Here is an 18339-nt window from a genome sequence, read left to right on the forward strand (position 1 = left end):
GTAACCACAAAGTGTTTGTGTCCGTACGCTGCAACCTTCCACACCATTCCTTTATTGTACAGACTCAGCAGCAGCTCCATGGATCCCAAATCCAAGAGTGGAGAACAGATTTGAAGTGTGTCACATCCATGCAGTCACAGCTGTTTCCACCATGTTTCCACTGATATTAATCCTGTTCAATGACACGTTTCATATCAGTGAATATGTTCTTTAGGACGTCCACTGACATGTTTAAGTGTCCTGCTGGAAATCACTCAAATCATCCATGAAATCCACGAAAAATCCTTTTAGTGTTTCTAACTTCACCCTCTGTCCTCTCTCTCTCTCCATCCTCCTCACTGCTTCTTTCACTGATAATCACACAAACATCGTATTCAGCTACAAAATAACACAATAATATCATCTGATCATCATTATTATAAGAGCAGGATCCATATTTGATATCAGAGTAACACACTGCTTGGTTATGTGCAGTCATCATCAGTGACTGTGGGTCAAACAGAAGCTCTCTGATTGGTTGCTGACCTTGGTCACCTGTCCACTCTCACCTGTTTGTGTTTGCTCTCTCTTTGCTGTCTCCATCCTCTCTCTCCTTTCTCTCCCTCTCTGTCTTTGTACGTCACTCAGGTCCAATGGAAACAGTGACATTTACAAACCAATCAAAGACAAACTGATCCATGTCAGGTTATAACAATATTCAAAGTGAATACAGGCTGCTGCTGGACACAGACAGGTAACATCATTTTGACTTGCTGTCACCTGGATCTGGACTCATAAACACTGAAGCCCTGAACAGGAATACAAATCATTTTCTGCCAACTAGCGACACACCAGCAGATAATGGCTCAGAAAGCTAAAATGAGCCAATCATTTCTGTGTTTAGTTCCCCTGAAATCAGATCTGATATCAGCAGCTCTGAGTTCATTCATCATTATTGTCCAGTGATGAGATTTCTGCTCCGTTCGGTAACAGTCAGCAGGTTTTTCCTGCGTATGGACGTGAACAGTCGTACCTGACAGCAGGTAGCAAACAGAGATCATCTTTCCAGCTGGAACTCTTCACTGAGCTGAACTCATTCAAAATGTTCTGGAGTCAAAACAGGAAACAGTCCAAATGTGTGTCTTCACTCTGACTCTGGATCAGATCTCAGTGACAGACTGTGGACATTATGGAAGCCTAAATGTGACACCATCTTCCTCCTTCATCTGCAGATTAAAGCCAAACAAAGATTCTCATTAAAAGTCTGCAGGTCTGAGAGAGACTCAATCGTTGTGTCATGTCAAACACAGTAAGAGGAGTTGAAGCACAGATGTGAAGAGCAGATTCATCAGATTATGACCTCACTCTGTTTTGTCTTCATATACATTCAGTCTGTGTTTATAATGCAGATTTTCTGCTTTTATAATAACACATTTTATATTTTCTATCATCACAGACTGACTCAGTGTCAACTCTCAGAGTCTCACTGTGAAGTTGTGGCCTCAGCTCTGAAGTCCAACCCCTCCCATCTGACAGAGCTGGACATGAGTAGAAACTACAACCTCCAGGATTCAGCAGTGAAGCTTCTGTGTGCTGGACTGGAGAGTCCAAACTGTCGACTGGAGACTCTGAGGTGAGTTCACTGACTGCGGCTGTTGTTGTTTTTCTATATTTCAGGTCTTTGATTGATGTTTGAAACTTTCTTTAGTTCCTACATGTTCAGGATGTGTCTGAAGACAAATGTGAAGAAGTTTGAGTGCTTTCAGAAATGCTGTCTTTCCAAACGACTGAACAACACTTTTTCCTTTTGGCTCCAAACAGAAGTGACAGACTTGAGCAGGGTTCATTTAAAGGCTGACAGAAGTGGAGTGGTGACGGGGAGATGTTTGACAGGACAGTGTTTCAGCCTCCACAGGTTCATGTTGTGCTCCATCAGTCAGTGAAGATGAAGTCAGTGCTGATGAGGCTGTAGAGTGTGTGAGGGATGCGAATGAGGATGATGAAGATCTGATGATAGCAGATAAAAACAGGCTGCAGAGACTTTGAGCCATACAGGGCACACAGTGTGTGTACAGAACAGCTGAAATCATTATGGAGGCCTCACTGGAATATGGAAGCATCACAGTACAGCTTCAGTGAAGCTTTAAAGTCTCTGATATGAGATGAGAAATGAAGCAGCCAGAGCTTTTTCATGAGTGGAAATCCACTGTGACTGTGAGCTGCTGCTACAGCCTCCAGATTAGCCAGCAGCTCATCCTGCTCAACATTTTCTCACCAACTTTAATGGAAGTGTGATGTTTTCAGCTGGAGTGATGGTCAGGGTGGCCTCCCTCTCCTCTTCCTCTTTCATTTGTAAAGCCACTTCTGCTGCTTTCATTCATTTGGAAGTCCTGTAGCTGAGTTTGGGAGAGACTAACAGCCTCGGCAGCAGAGGGGAGAAAGGCTGTAACACCACCACTTTACTCTGTTCTACCTGTCACATCATTTTATCAGGAAACAAATATGCTCATGTTTTTCCTATGTTTGTCTTGAAGATGTAAGAAGATCACATGGTGCTTTTTATTATTGTGTTGGTTTGTTTGCTGTCTCTTGGATGGAGCCCAGCTGTGCGTGGCCCCTGGGCCTGTGGTCAGAGTGTGTGCTGGATAATCCGGCCCAGGATGAGGCCAAACTGACATGGGATGAAATGTCTGTCACATAATTGAGCTTAGTGTAGTTTCATTTCTGCACAATTTAAAAACAACCAAAACTTTGTTCTGTCTTTTCTATGTTATACTGTAGACTTTCTTTGATACTGTGTCCAAAAGGAGCAGCTTTTACTTTGAAGGGGAGGCGTCTCTGTTTCCTCTTCAGGTTGGATGATGGAAGCACACTTCACCTTTAAAAGTGAAGCCTTGTGGTTCCTGGAAGGAAAAACACGACTTTTTCAAGTCTTTGTCCTGTTTTTATGAGAAATGTATGACTTTAATGTGAAACATTCAGAGTTTTTTCTCTTGTTGTGTTTGTTTGAAGCTGCTTCCTGTTGTCTTCAGCTGTTTGGAGTTTCCATTTTCTAAACTTCTACATTCTGAACCTTCTTCAGCTCTGAACAGATGATGAAACACTGAATGACTTCAAGCTCACACTTTGTCTAATAAACTTACATCTTTCATTCTTTATACAGATTGGGGGGCTGTCGTTTGTCAGAGATCAGCTGTGATTATCTGGCAGCAGCACTGAAGTCCAACCCCTCCCATCTGAGAGTGCTGTACTTGTACTACAACAACAAGCTGCAGGGTTCAGGAGTGAAGCATCTGTGTGGTTTCCTGGAGAGTCCAGTATGCAAACTTGAAACTCTGGGGTCAGTCAGCATGTTTTAGTTGTGCTGAGATGAATATGATGTGAAAGTTGTGCTGACACTAAACTGCAGACATCAGGCTGATATTATACTGATCCACACTGAGGATCTTCATGGTAAAGTCTGTTTTCTTCTTCTCTGGCTTAGTCCATTGACTGCAGCAGAACAATGTTCACATTTCAAACAGTGAGACTCAACGTATGGCCCACGGCCCACACGCGGCCTGCCCACCTTTCCTGATTCAGAGAGAGGGGACCCTGATTAACTGTGTAGTGTTCTTCCTCACAGTTCTAAGTATCAGACACAACAATGAATAATCCACAGCTGACTGTCTTTAGCAGGTCAAAGGTCACGGCACACAGCAGGCAGTGGGAAATATTATAACTCTGATCATTTATCAGCACATATCCATATGTATAAAAACAAAGCTGACACTGTGAGACTTGATCAGAGGTGTGATCATCACAGCAGAGGCCTTTGTGTCAAAGTCACTGAGGATCAAACAGAAACGCATGAAGCAGATTTTCCTGTTCTTGCTTTTTATAGCAGATAACCTTCAAAATATTCTGCAGTCCATCAAAAACTGAAGCAAACCATGAATCAACATGTGAACATGAGCTGATGCTGCTGAAGTGAAGCAAAGTTACAGAGGTTTGATTACAGACACAGCTGAGAGTTTGTAATCTGTCGTCATTTTAAAAGGTTTAAATTTCTTCACTATTGAATAGCAGAAATTAGGCTTTTTTTTCGGAGGCCGACAGCAGTGAACACAACAGCAGACTGGTGCGTAATAAGCAGTGAATAATACAGGAAACAGATTTTTGAAGGTAAACTGTTCTTGAAGTACACTGAGAGAGAGAGAGCTGTGCAGGAAGTAAACGTCAAAGTCAGAGAGAATTCATGACGATGTTCATCAAACGTAAAGCGTACACAGCAAATCCAGCATGTCCAAATTAACACTGTCGGATTTGATTTCAACACTATTAAAGTGTCTATATGGGTCCACACCAGAGAGTGTTAATTTAACTCTTTTTGGAGAGTTGGTACATTAACTCTGATTTAGTGTTAAACACCAAATCTGTCTGGAGTTGATAATTTAACACTTGGTGTTAAGAGTTTATATATTAACTCTCAAAGAGTATTTTAGTTTAACTACTTAAGAGTTATCTTCTAATTCATTCTAAAAAGCGGGAATTTTACTGTTCTGAACTTCTAGAAATTTCTTTTGGAAATAAACATTTACTAAAAAGATTCAATGGTTTTTGAAAAACATTTATTCTGAACTGTGCACCACAATTTCAAAACATTTTCTGAAAGATGTAACGGTATACATGTTCTCACTTTCATTAGAAGTTTGTTTATCAAAAGGTCTGACATGGTAAATGCAAATAACAGCATTCTCATCACTTATTTCTTCAATACAATATGCATGTCCTTCATTCATCCCTTTGTGGAACTTCAACGCACTTCTGCTCTCCCCCATATTCCATCTTCACAAGCATATCCTGTGTGGAGATTGAATAAAAATTAGTTGACACTAATTAATGGCACAAATAATCCAGTAAACAATTGCAGCACAGTAACAAAAAAAAAGGAATCCTCTTTGAGCCATTACTTGTGTAAAGTATTTTCCCAAAAGACAAAGACACAGGCAACAGGTAATACTGAACTAAATGTAAAACCTCAACCTTTTTCATTTTTACCTAAACCGTGTGCACAAAACTCTGGAGGGATCTAAATGCTAACGTAGAACCCAGTCAGGACGTCTGCTACTGCTGTTTGCTCGTTTTTTGTTTTTTTTTTATGGACGATCGTTTTCAGGCTTCAAGTAGCACCATTATACCAACATTTCACATTCTAGACATTGTTTTAGGTGTATCTGACCAAAAATTTGACTGAAAATTCACATGCAAGCTTTTTTTCAAGGCTGTGGTATTTGCCGCAAACAATACCTTTCAGCTAGCTAAAACAGAATGTTATGCTATCACCGAGCAACATGGCTAATGCCTTTCACACAGCTTCGTCTCAACTCCAAAGAGCCACAGAAGTAAAAGCTCATGATAATAATTGAAACAATCTTTGAAAAAAATGACTTACCAAGCATGGCAAACAACTCAAATATGTAGAGCAAAATGTTCCGAAGCGGCTTCACTTCAGCTTCGATTGGAGCCGTGCTGGGGGCGGAGTCTGTGAATTTACTCTATTGGTGTCATAGCCCCTGTAGGAGTTCAGAGTTAAGAGGTCAAGAGTTAATGTTTCCATTGTAACACCTCCAGATTTGACATAGAAACACTCATTTTTAACACTCGATTTTAACTACTATCATTTTACACCTCAAGAGTTACATTAAAAGAATGTGACTCTGCTTAGAGTAAAATTAACTCTACTTTTGCAAGAAGACTATTAACACCAAAAAATGTAACACTTTTGAATTTGCTGTGTAGTTTGGATCTTCTTCTGCTGCTGGTTCACTCAGTTTTGGTTGGAGACAGATGAAACCTGCAGCTTCAGGATCTGTGAGCTGTCCACTTTCAGCCCCGACAGCGTGTCCGTGTACGTGCCGTCGAGTGAACGATCCACGCTCTGTGTTTCCATCTTTGTGTGTTTAGCTGCTCTCATTTACTGTTTTATCTGTTTGCTTGTTGTTGAAATACTTTTGGGAGCTTTAACCTGAGATTCTGGCAAAATACCTTTATATTAAAAATCGATTCAGGATTGAATGAATCAACATCGCTTTATTCAAATTAAAACCATTTAAATAGGAAAATCCATTTTTTACACCTGCCTCTAATGCTGGGTAATGTCAGCTGGTCCATGTGCAGCTGGCTGTGAGGCTCAGGGAGCGTCTACAAAGTGCAACACTGAAAGAACATCATCCATAAATATTGAGTAATAACTGGACTCTCATACAGCGAGACTCAAATGCCTTTAAACATCAGCTTATCCTGCTGATCCAAGTCCAACACTGAGTTTGTAAAAACATGTTTGTCAATCATTTTGTTTGGTTTCTGAGGAAAATGATTCAATAACTTGCTGCTAATACACAACATTTCATCATATTTCCTCATAACCCTCTTTTGTCTGACCATTTGATCCCATTTGAATTTGCAATAAAGGATCCACAGAGTTTGGTGACAATAATGACAGTAGATGTTTGTGTGAAAGTGCTGGAAGCAAATGAGTGTGTGATGTTCTTTCAGTGTTGCACTTTGTAGACGCTCCCTGAGCACTGGTCTCACAGCCAGCTGCACATAGAGACCAGTGTTGTTAGTCCAGGTCAGAAGATGACTTGTTGGAATGAAAATGAGCTTGTAGTTTGTCTGCTTTAATAATGTGACTGGAAAAAGGTGTTGGACTTCAAATATGTCCATTTCTTTCACACTTCACCTTTAAAAGTGAAGCCTTGTAGTTCCTGGAAGGAAAAACACGACTTTTTCAAGTCTTTGTCCTGTTTTTATGATAAATTGTAATGGAGACCAGGGGTTCCATTACCTGGTTGGTATTGTTAATAATAAATTGTTGGATTGGGAATTTAAAATGGGGTAATAAAGAAAACACGTTAGTTCTTATGGAGTCTTTTATTAGGTTATTTGACATACGATTAAATTGACAGCTTGTAACAGAAAAGAGACAGTGGGACTGGCCATCCTACCTGTGTCGGAGAAGAGCCAAAGTTAGAGCTGCTTGCAGTTAATCATTTATCAATAACCTAAACATATGTGAAATGAGAACTTGTAAAGGTACTCACCTGTCCTGGTTGCTTCTTGCAGGATGTGGAGCAAAAGAGTGAAAGCAGCTAAATCACCTGTTTAAGAGCTCTTGGAGCAGACCAGTGTGCCAGGTTAGGGAGTATGGATAAAGAGGGTTTTAATTTAGATAGAAATGGGTGAAGCTTATGTTATTGGTTTGTTTATAGTATGTGTTGGAAATATGTATATGTTTGTGATGTGCTTTAATGTTATTGTATGTTTGTGTTTGTGTGGAGGGTTATGTGTTCATTTTGATTAGTTAACCCCCATACTTGTGCTATTCCGGATGCTCACCCGAAGAGGTAGAGTATAAAAGGAAGCCATTTTGTTTAGTTGTTGTTAGTGTTTTGTGCTGTTATCATGCTCCTTCTTTAATAAAGTGCCAGTCCATGGATGTCTTTTACTCCAGTCTCGCGTCGTATTATTGGACAGAACCTATGACCGCCGGCCAAAACTGACAAGTGGTGTCAGGAGTGCTTCCTCTAATGAATGAGGTAAATATGATGACGAGAAGTGGAAAGAAGAATGACAGTAATGAAGTGGCAGAGGATGGTGAAGGTTCTACAGCTGATCCAGTGGCTAAAGCAGGAGCTAAACCTGGCGATAGACTGGATGAACTGACAGCTCTGGTGAAATCATTGATGCAGTCTCAAGCAACAAGAGACCAGAGAATGGACAGAGAATCAGCCCGACAAGAACAAAGATGGAAAAGTATGCAACATCAGTTTCAGCAAATGCAAGTTCAAGTAAAAGAAATGACAGAACAGCAGCAGGAACAAGAGGACAACCAAATCGAGGAGGGAAGTGAACCTGATGAGGGGCCTAGTCTGACTGGTCAGCAGATGTGGTCTCTGCCAAGACAGGAACCATTTCATCAGAGAGATCCCAAGTTGTTGCCACTCACTCCAGATGATGATATTGAGCATTTTCTCACTACTTTTGAGAGAATGGCTCAAGTTTGCCGTTGGCCAAGAGAAGAATGGGCTGTTCGACTCGTACCTCTGCTCACTGGAAAAGCACGTAGTGCTTATGTGCATATGGACATTGCTGATTCAGAAGTCTATGATAAAGTAAAAGATGCCATTCTTGCTAAATACGAAATAACTGCTGACACATACAGAAGAAGGTTTCGAGCCCAGGATATGCACCCAGGTGAAACTCCAAGAGAACTTTATGTGCGATTAAAAGATATGTTTTACAAATGGGCGAAACCTGAAAAATCTACAGTGAAAGACATTTCTGAACTGATGATCTTGGAGCAGTTTCTGAGGATGGTCCACCCAGATCTGGAGGTGTGGATCAGGGAACGTTCCCCCAAATCTGCAGAGGAGGCTTCACAGCTAGCGGAAATCTTCATCTCTGCCAGAACAGGATCGAGAGGAACCACCTTTGGCCGGGACAGCTTCATGACTGGACAAAGTAAGTCTGATGGGGGTGTAAGGAGCGGTGGTATAGGCCAGAGTAGAAGTTATCCTGGAAGCAGACATTTTGTTTCTGGTAAAAGTAACAACACTAAAAAGTCACATTCGGGTTCAAAATCAGATGTTAGATGTTATCACTGTAACCAGATAGGCCACACTCAGTATACCTGCCCAGCAACAACACAAAGTAGGCCATCCCTTTTGTGCTCAGCCCCCAGACCCACATTGCCAGGTCCTGATCATGAAGCAGTAAGAACAACACCTGTACTTGTTAATGGTCAGCATGAAGAAGCACTCTTAGATACAGGGAGCTTTCAGTCAGTGGTTTTGGCTAGTTTAGTACCAAGAGAGTTATGGAGTGACACAAGGACTAAAATAAGCTGTGTACATGGTGATGAGAAGGATTATCCCATGGCTGAGGTGTATTTGACTGTAGGTGGCCAGACATTTCTCCTGCCAGTGGCTTTAGCACCCAGACTACCATATGCAGTGATATTGGGCTTAGATATACCTACACTACTAGATTTGGTGTCTAATGAAGTTCTGGGACATTTGCATACAGTTCATGTAGATCAGGACCACAACGTACAGAAGCAAGACATTATTCTGCAGGCACAGCCAGAAAGTGCAATCCCCAGTTTGATCACCACAAGAGCTCAGAGTGCAAATGACCCGTTAAAAGAGCTACCTTTCTATGATGAAGAATTAGAAGTAAGCCCAGCAAAACCAGCTAAATCTCGAGCGCAAAGACGAAGAGAAAAATTTAGGGGTTCATCCAGGTTAGAGGGTGTAGACCACAGCCCCAACCTCCCTCTGGAACTTGATATCCCACTAGATATCTCTTCACTTCAACAGGCAGATCCATCATTAAAATCCTGGTTTGATAAGGTGTCTGAGGTTGATGGACAGATGCAAGGGAAAGTAGATGTGTTGGCAGATGCAACCTATGTGCTGAGAAATGGTGTCCTTTATGAGTGTAAAGGCAAGACTGAAGCCATAGCATTACCACAGGCACTAAGAAACAAAGTCATGGAACTTGGTCATTCTGTACCTTGGGCAGGCCATCTTGGTTTTCAGAAATCTTTACATAGGATTGCAAGCCGTTTTGTCTGGCCTGGCATGTACACTCAACTACAGCAGTTTTGTAAGTCGTGTCAGATATGTCAGCTCACCCTAAATAAAGGAGTGGCCCGTGCCCATCTTCAGCCATTGCCTGTCATAGATACACCTTTCGAAAGAATAGGAATGGATGTAGTGGGGCCCCTTGAAAGAAGCTCATCAGGTAATCGTTACATCTTGGTCATTTGTGATTATGCCACTCATTATCCTGAAGCTTTCCCCCTAAGATCAGTGAAAGCGAGACAGGTTGCCAATTGTCTCCTGCAGTTGTTTTCTAGAGTAGGTATAGCTAAAGAGGTCCTGACAGACTGTGGCACAAATTTCCAGTCTAAATTTCTACAGCAGGTATATAGATTACTTGGCATAAAAGGTATTAAAACCACCCCTTACCACCCCCAGTCAGATGGACTAGTAGAGCGTTTTAACCAGACACTAAAGAACATGCTGCGCAAATTTGTAACAGACACTGGCTCAGACTGGGATCAGTGGCTGCCTTACTTGTTGTTTGCCTATCGCAAAGTGCCACAGGCCTCTACAGGATTTTCACCATTTGAACTGCTTTATGGCCGTCAAGTGAGAGGTCCACTTGACCTGCTGAAAGAACAATGGGAGAATCCAGAGCCTGATGGAGATAATGTAATAGCTTATGTGCTGAAAATGAGAGAGAGACTAGAACAAATGACAATACTGGCACAGCAAAACATGAAAGTGGCTCAAAACAAGCAGAAAACCTGGTATGACAAGAAGGCCAGGGAAAGAACATTCCAACCAGGACAGCATGTGTTGCTGTTGCTTCCTACGACAGACAGCAAACTGCTAGCCAGGTGGCAAGGCCCCTACAAAATTACAAAACGTCTTGGCAATGTTAACTATGAGCTGTACATGCCTGACAGGAGGAAGAAACATCAGGTCTTCCATATTAACCTGTTAAAAGAATTCACGCAGCAGCAGCAGCCCACCACGCAGCAGCAGCAACCGCCAATGCAGTCCATGCAGCAGGTAAAACAGCATTGTCTTGTTCGGGTAGTCAAGGACGAAGAGGAGGGAGAACAGTTTTTTCCCACAGGCAAATCAGGGCCAAGTTTAGTGTCACTGGCCCATCTTAAGCCCTCCCAGCAGGGAGATTTAAGGGCTCTTCTGGATCCAAATTTGTTCCAGGAAAAACCTGGTTTTACAAAACTGGTACAACACAAAGTCCACTTGAGGGATAATGCTCCACCCCGTAGAAAATTCTATAGGATTCCTGAACGCCTGGTTTCACAGCTGAAGAAAGAAATCGACCTAATGTTGTCACTTGGGATAATTGAAACATCAGCGAGTGAATGGTGCAGCCCAATTGTTCTGGTCCCAAAAAAGGATGGAACATTGAGGTTTTGCATTGACTTGAGATATCTCAACTCTGTCTCAAAGTTTGACCCCTATCCAATGCCTCGTATTGATGAGCTCTTGGAAAGGGTGGGGAGAAGTAAGTTCATTACCACTCTTGACCTAAGCAAGGGCTACTGGCAGGTGGCCCTAGCTCCAGAGGCAAAGGAACTGACGGCCTTCAAAACCCCGTTTGGGCTGTTTCAGTTCAGGGTGATGCCGTTTGGTCTCCAAGGGGCACCAGCAACGTTTCAGCGGCTGATGGACCAGGTCTTGAGGGATGTGTCAGACTTTGCTGCAGCATACCTAGATGATGTTGTGATATTTAGTCAGACCTGGGAGCAGCATGTGGCTCACCTGCGACACGTTCTAAAGTTAATCAAATCTGTTGGTCTTACTATCAATCCTCACAAGTGTAAGATCGCACAGAGGCAGGTGGAGTACCTTGGATATGTGGTTGGACATGGACAGGTGAAGCCTCAGGTGGGGAAAATGGAGGCAATCCATGCATATCCAGTTCCTACAACCAAGAAGGTGCGGGCATTTATAGGCTTAGTGGGCTGGTACAGTAAATTCATCCCCCACTTTGCGGAGAGGGCAGCACCTCTCACGGATTTGACAAAAGCGTCGGCGCCGAATAAGGTGAAGTGGACAAAAGACTGTGACAGAGCTTTCATTGACCTTAAGTCAGCCATCACAAGTGATTCTGTTCTACACAGCCCGGATTTTGCTCAGCCTTTCACACTGCAGACAGATGCTTCTGGAGTAGGCTTGGGAGCAGTGCTGCTGCAGGAGGTGGAGGGAGTGAGGCGCCCGGTTGTTTTCCTCAGCAGAAAGCTTCAGGACAGAGAGTCTAGATACTCCACCGTGGAAAAGGAGTGTCTTGCTATGAAGTGGGCGGTGGAGTCACTGAGGTACTATCTTCTAGGCAGACATTTCACCCTGGAGACAGACCACCGTGCCCTTCAGTGGCTGCACAAGATGAAGGAGACCAACCTGCGTGTTGCGAGACGGTATTTGTCATTGCAACCCTATGATTTCACAGTGCGGTATCGTCCAGGCAAATCTAACTGTGTTGCAGACTGTCTTTCACGTATGTATGAAGATTGAAGTACAGTAGTCTAAGGAGAAGGGGGGAGGAAATGTAATGGAGACCAGGGGTTCCATTACCTGGTTGGTATTGTTAATAATAAATTATTGGATTGGGAATTTAAAATGGGGTAATAAAGAAAACACATTAGTTCTTATGGAGTCTTTTATTAGGTTATTTGACATACGATTAAATTGACAGCTTGTAACAGAAAAGAGACAGTGGGACTGGCCATCCTACCTGTGTCGGAGAAGAGCCAAAGTTAGAGCTGCTTGCAGTTAATCATTTATCAATAACCTAAACATATGTGAAATGAGAACTTGTAAAGGTACTCACCTGTCCTAGTTGCTTCTTGCAGGATGTGGAGCAAAAGAGTGAAAGCAGCTAAATCACCTGTTTAAGAGCTCTTGGAGCAGACCAGTGTGCCAGGTTAGGGAGTATGGATAAAGAGGGTTTTAATTTAGATAGAAATGGGTGAAGCTTATGTTATTGGTTTGTTTATAGTATGTGTTGGAAATATGTATATGTTTGTGATGTGCTTTAATGTTATTGTATGTTTGTGTTTGTGTGGAGGGTTATGTGTTCATTTTGATTAGTTAACCCCCATACTTGGGCTATTCCGGATGCTCACCTGAAGAGGTAGAGTATAAAAGGAAGCCATTTTGTTTAGTTGTTGTTAGTGTTTTGTGCTGTTATCATGCCCCTTCTTTAATAAAGTGCCAGTCCATGGATGTCTTTTACTCCAGTCTCGCGTCGTATTATTGGACAGAACCTATGACCGCCGGCCAAAACTGACATAAATGTACAACTTTAATGTGAAACATTCAGAGTTTTTTCTCTTGTTGTGTTTGTTTGAAGCTGCTTCCTGTTGTCTTCAGCTGTTTGGAGTTTCCATTTTCTAAACTTCTACATTCGGAACCTTCTTTAGCTCTGAACAGATGATGAAACACTGAATGATTTCAAGCTCACACTTTGTCTAATAAACTTACATCTTTCATTCTTTATACAGATTGATGGGCTGTGGTTTGTCAGAGATCAGCTGTGATTATCTGGCAGCAGCACTGAAGTCCAACCCCTCCCATCTGAGAGAGCTGGACCTGAGCTGGAACAACAACCTGCAGGATTCAGGAGTGAAGCATCTGTGTGGTTTCCTGGAGAGTCCAGGATGTGGACTTAAAACTCTGAGGTCAGTCAGCATGTTTTAGTTGTGCTGAGATGAATATGATGTGAAAGTTGTGCTGACACTAAACTGCAGACATCAGGCTGATATTATACTGATCCACACTGAGGATCTTCATGGTAAAGTCTGTTTTCTTCTTCTCTGGTTTAGTCCATTGACTGCAGCAGAACAATGTTCACATTCCAAGCCTTCAAAGAAGAAGAAAAATCCTCCACTGGATAATTCACTGTGAAACTCTCAATCTCTTCATTCCACCATAAAGTCTGTCTGACACTGAAATCCAAAGCAAAATGTACGTTTGCTTTACAGACAGCAGTCCAACACAAACATACACACATCATCCAAAACACAGTCCAACATCCAAATGTCCTCCACTGCCAGCATGAATGATGGGAAAGAGAAGGAGGAACACTCTGACATTCAGGGTTAGAATGAGTTTCATAAAGCAGACTGTGAAGATCAAAGCTGCATTAGAAAGCTTACATGAATGACTGAGTGGACAGAAGTGGACAGAGATCATCTGAAGCACTTCAAAGGCTTTAAATCAGCACATTTCTCTTTATTCTTTATCAACTCTGTTAATTTCTCTCAGTTTTCTGTGGAATGAAGCTAACAGCAGGCTAATAAGATGCTGACCAATAGGTTTCTATTAAAGGTTGTAATTTGTATATGAAAAAGTGCTTTGGCTCAGCAGGGATCAGCTTACAGGTAGAATACAGCTGCTGGATGGGATTAGCATGTCATAGCTATCTACCAAACTGCTAACTGGGGGATTTCAGGCCATCTATGGATCATTTTTGCTAACTGTTTATTCAGCTTAGGCTCACAGGGCTGGAGCCTGTGCCCTAGCTGTCATAGGGCAAGAGGAGTGGTCCACCTGCACAGGTGAGCAGTCCATCACAGGGCCAAAAGTGAGAGACAGAAAAGCACTCTCTCACATTTACACCTACAGCCAAGTTAGAAGTACCAATGAACCTAAGCAGCATTTCATTGGACTGTGGGAGAACATCCAACCTCCACAGAAAGGCCAACAAGCTTCAACCTACAACCTTCTTGCTTTAATCTTTATTGAAATCAATGATATCAAAGCTGGAACCAAATGAGTCCAAGTTTTCTGCTGAATCAGCATCACATTCATCTTTGCACCTTGTTCTGCATTCCCACCATGGACTTCATTCCTTTCCAAGCCAGCCTTGAGTGTCCTTTATTCAGCTCATCCTCTGCTTTACTTTTACACCTGATTTTAGCTGCTTTATCTCTTTCAACAAGTTTCCGTTCCTCAATCTTTTTCTTCTCTCCCTCATAACAAGACAGCTTTCTCTCCCTGAGAACATGTTGGAGTGATTTACTAATCCAGGGCTGCTTATTGGGGAAAATACTTCCTGTTTTCAAAGTAATCCCCATTTTTCCCAGAAAGAAATGTAAGTAGAAATCGATGATCTAAGTGAGAACATGAGCCTTTATAAAGTCCCAGTGGGTGCAGTCAGAGCAGTCCCTCAGTCCCAGTATAGAGTCTTTGGTCCACACTGGAACAACTGTGTGCCCAGTTTGAGCTCTCTTCAGTCCTGTGACCTGACAGACCTAGAGGGGCCATCACATCACATTTAGAAGCTCCCCTAATGGAGCCACAACACATGTCCAATACTTAGTCTGTCTTGTTGGACCAAGTGGAAGAAATAATTCAAGGACTTAGTCACAGAACAGAGATTCAAATCTCCAAAATCCAACTGGCTGCATCAGGACATAGTCTGAAACTCTACACAGTTTCCTGTTTGAAGCTGCTTCCTGATGGCTTCAGCTGTTTGGAGTTCACATTTTCTAAACTTCTACATTCTGAACCTTCTTCAGCTCTGAACAGATGATGAAACACTGAATGATTTCAAGCTCACACTTTGTCTAATAAACTTACATCTTTCATTCTTTATACAGATTGATGGGCTGTGATTTGTCAGAGATCAGCTGTGATTATCTGGCAGCAGCACTGAAGTCCAACCCCTCCCATCTGAGAGGGCTGGACCTGAGCTACAACATGCTGCATGATTCAGGAGTGAAGCATCTGTGTGGTTTCCTGGAGAGTCCAGGATGTGGACTTGAAACTCTGAGGTCAGTCAGCATGTTTTAGTTGTGCTGAGATGAATATGATGTGAAAGTTGTGCTGACACTAAACTGCAGACATCAGGCTGATATTATACTGATCCACACTGAGGATCTTCATGGTAAAGTCTGTTTTCTTCTTCTCTGGTTTAGTCCATTGACTGCAGCAGAACAATGTTCACATTCCAAGCCTTCAAAGAAGAAGAAAAATCCTCCACTGGATAATTCACTGTGAAACTCTCCAACTCTTCATTCCACCTTAAAGTCTGTCTGACACTGAAATCCAAAGCAAAATGTACGTTTTCTTTACAGACAGCAGTCCAACACAAACATACACACATCATCCAAAACACAGTCCAACATCCAAATGTCCTCCACTGCCAGCATGTATGATGGGAAAGAGAAGGAGGAACACTCTGACATTCAGGGTTAGAATGAGTTTCATAAAGCAGACTGTGAAGATCAAAGCTGCATTAGAAAGCTTACATGAATGAATGAGTGGATAGAAGTGGACAGAGATCATCTGAAGCACTTCAAAGTAGGGCTGCTCGATTATGGCAAAAATGATAATCACGATTATTTTCACTGAAATTGAGATCTCGATTATTTGACGATATTTATTTAACCCTTTAAGACCTACCATAGAACCAAGTCTGCGAGAGCTTACCGGTATATTATTTTATTTTTTTTACATGCTGTAGTGCCATTTTTTGGAGCATTTCAAGTTGCTATACATCAATACAACTGTTATAGCCCATATTTTAATAATATGTATGCATTAAGTCCATAGTAATTACATTAATTGCAAAAAAGTGCAATAAACTACAAACAAATTGAAAATCGTTTTTGTTTTTTTTACATATATTTCTACTTGGGGAAATTTAAGAGGCTTATCCCTCAAAACTTCAAATAGAAAAAAGTTGCAAAAAATAGTTTCCCACCACAGGAAATTTATTTTGAGTGTCTTCATAGTTTTTTTTTTTTTTGGAGATACAGCAATTTTTATATACTGCAGGAAAAACAAAAAACAATCCTATGATGCAAATTTGCAAAGAAAACAGCATGTGCATCAAAATAAACTATTTCCAGCAGTGCAATTCGATTTCTAAGCATTCCAGAAACTGTTCAGAAAAGTATAGAGTCAAACATGACTTATAAAAACACCAGTATAGGCTTTTAAGGCCTACAAGTAAAAAACTACATTTTCCGCGAATATGAGGTCACTTCCGGTTTCGGACAGGAAATGGCGGACATGCGAAAGTTCGCGTTGACGTGTTTTTCAATGTGGGAAGTGTTATGAACAGCTGATCAGATCGGCAAAGCGTGTTTCTGGAATAGTATGTTTTTGTTCCTGTAAGCGCTTTTTATGCAGTTTTTGCAAAGCTTTATGTGGAAGGAAACCCTGACTGAGGACAAGCTGATGGCATAAGATGTAAGTACAACTCCTCCGGTTTCATATGCAAAAAAAATTACTGCGCTAGCTTACGCGGTTCCGGTTCTACAGGGATTTAAAGGGTTAACAATAACAATGCATTGAATAATGACTTTAAAAAATAATATAAAATAGTGTGCAAATACTGATAAGAGTGCAAATGTTTACAATATAAAAAATAAATGAAAAATGTAAACATCTATGTTTAGTGAACTTTGCAGTTTTGCTCTGTGGTGCAGCTATGACACCGTAGCAAAGTTTACACACTATGTCTACTTGATCCACGTCTGACTCCGAGAACCCATAATGTTTCCACACCACTGAATTTTTCTTTACCTCTCTTTTCAACCAACGGCAGTCACTCTCCTCTCCAAATAACTTCTGCTTAGCTTTCCGAGCTTCCCTTGGGTTCTCTTAATTGTTGTGATGCGTGTTTGAAATGCAGAGAGGTGCTTTGCTACGGTGGCCCCTAGAGACAAAGCACGTACAAACTCCAAAACACTTACAAATTCCAAATAGCACGCACAAACTCCTCAACACGTACAAAATCCAAAACACGTACAAAATCCAAGACACGTGCAAACACCGAGACAGGTACAAAATCCAAAACAGGTACAAAATCCAAAACAGGTACAAACACCAAGACAGGTACAAAATCCAAAACACGTGCAAAATCCAAAACACGTGCAAAATCCAAAACACGTGCAAACTCCAAAACACGTGCAAACTCCAAATCACAACGGAAGTGCTCCAGGACGCTAGGGGCAGTGTTGAGCTCGATTTGCAAAATAAACGGCAAGTTTGTTGCAAACACATGGGCTCTAGTCTCCGTTGCGCTTCCCAGGTTGCCTAGCAACCATGATACTAACAGCTGGAAACGTGTCATACAACTTTTTTTGACAGAAATGAAGGAGAACATATTTTTTTCATTTGTTTATTTGTTTCTACAAGAGCTTTGTGTGATTTGATAAGTATCTGAGGCTGAGACCACAGGACAGTAAAACATGATTTTTGGGCTTCATTTCTGTACTGAACAGTCATTTAAGATTAGCTAGTAAATAACAATTAGCTAATGTTGTTCATAACACTAAAGTCATATCACTTTGGTAATGTAAATATAATATGGCCAATATTATGGTTATTATATTAGTCATTATTAGCTATTACAGCAGTGAACATGAACTCTGTGTCAAATACTGAGCTTCAGTACAGATTCAAGTTGCAGTTATTTACATGTCTTACCACCTTAAATCTTCACTCAAAGACAAGTATATAGGAATGACTGCCAAATTTATTTGCCACTGAAGCTGAAGGATGGCATCTGAATAAAACCTCTCTTGACATGCCTAGATGACATTAAAGCTTGGTTGGCTCTAAACTTTTTAAATTTGAATGAAAAGAAAACAGATTTGTTGGTGTTTGGACCCAGTGGCCCCTGTGAGTCCTCTTCTTTTCATTTGGAACCCCTGGAGATTTATTTTAAACCTGTTGTTACTGCCCTTGGTTTTAAGTTGGACCAGTCCATTTTTATCATTTAAGGTGTCATGATTCGAGTTTTGAGGAGAAGACAAAC

The 18339-nt window shown here is 41.5% G+C and overlaps 2 protein-coding genes across 3 annotated transcripts in view; both read left to right on the plus strand.

Moving 5' to 3' along the window:
* The window catches only part of LOC309702569 (uncharacterized protein), a 1256944-nt gene that overhangs the window by 455934 nt on the left and 782671 nt on the right, over positions 1 to 18339 (plus strand). The window contains 3 exon segments of the mRNA XM_082527162.1: positions 3143 to 3319; positions 13070 to 13246; positions 15170 to 15343. Of these exon segments, the coding sequence (XP_082383288.1) occupies positions 3143 to 3319; positions 13070 to 13246; positions 15170 to 15343 (528 nt within the window).
* LOC309702578 (protein NLRC3-like) overlaps positions 1 to 18339 on the plus strand; it is a 174090-nt gene that overhangs the window by 14044 nt on the left and 141707 nt on the right. For both annotated transcript variants that reach the window (XM_082527188.1, XM_082527189.1), the window contains exon 7: positions 1436 to 1612. In XM_082527188.1, the coding sequence (XP_082383314.1) occupies positions 1436 to 1612 (177 nt within the window). The remainder of the gene's footprint in view (positions 1 to 1435; positions 1613 to 18339) is intronic.

Source organism: Aulonocara stuartgranti (assembly GCF_965226115.1).
Source record: "Aulonocara stuartgranti genome assembly, chromosome: 3".
Classification (NCBI taxonomy): Eukaryota; Metazoa; Chordata; class Actinopteri; order Cichliformes; family Cichlidae; genus Aulonocara; species Aulonocara stuartgranti.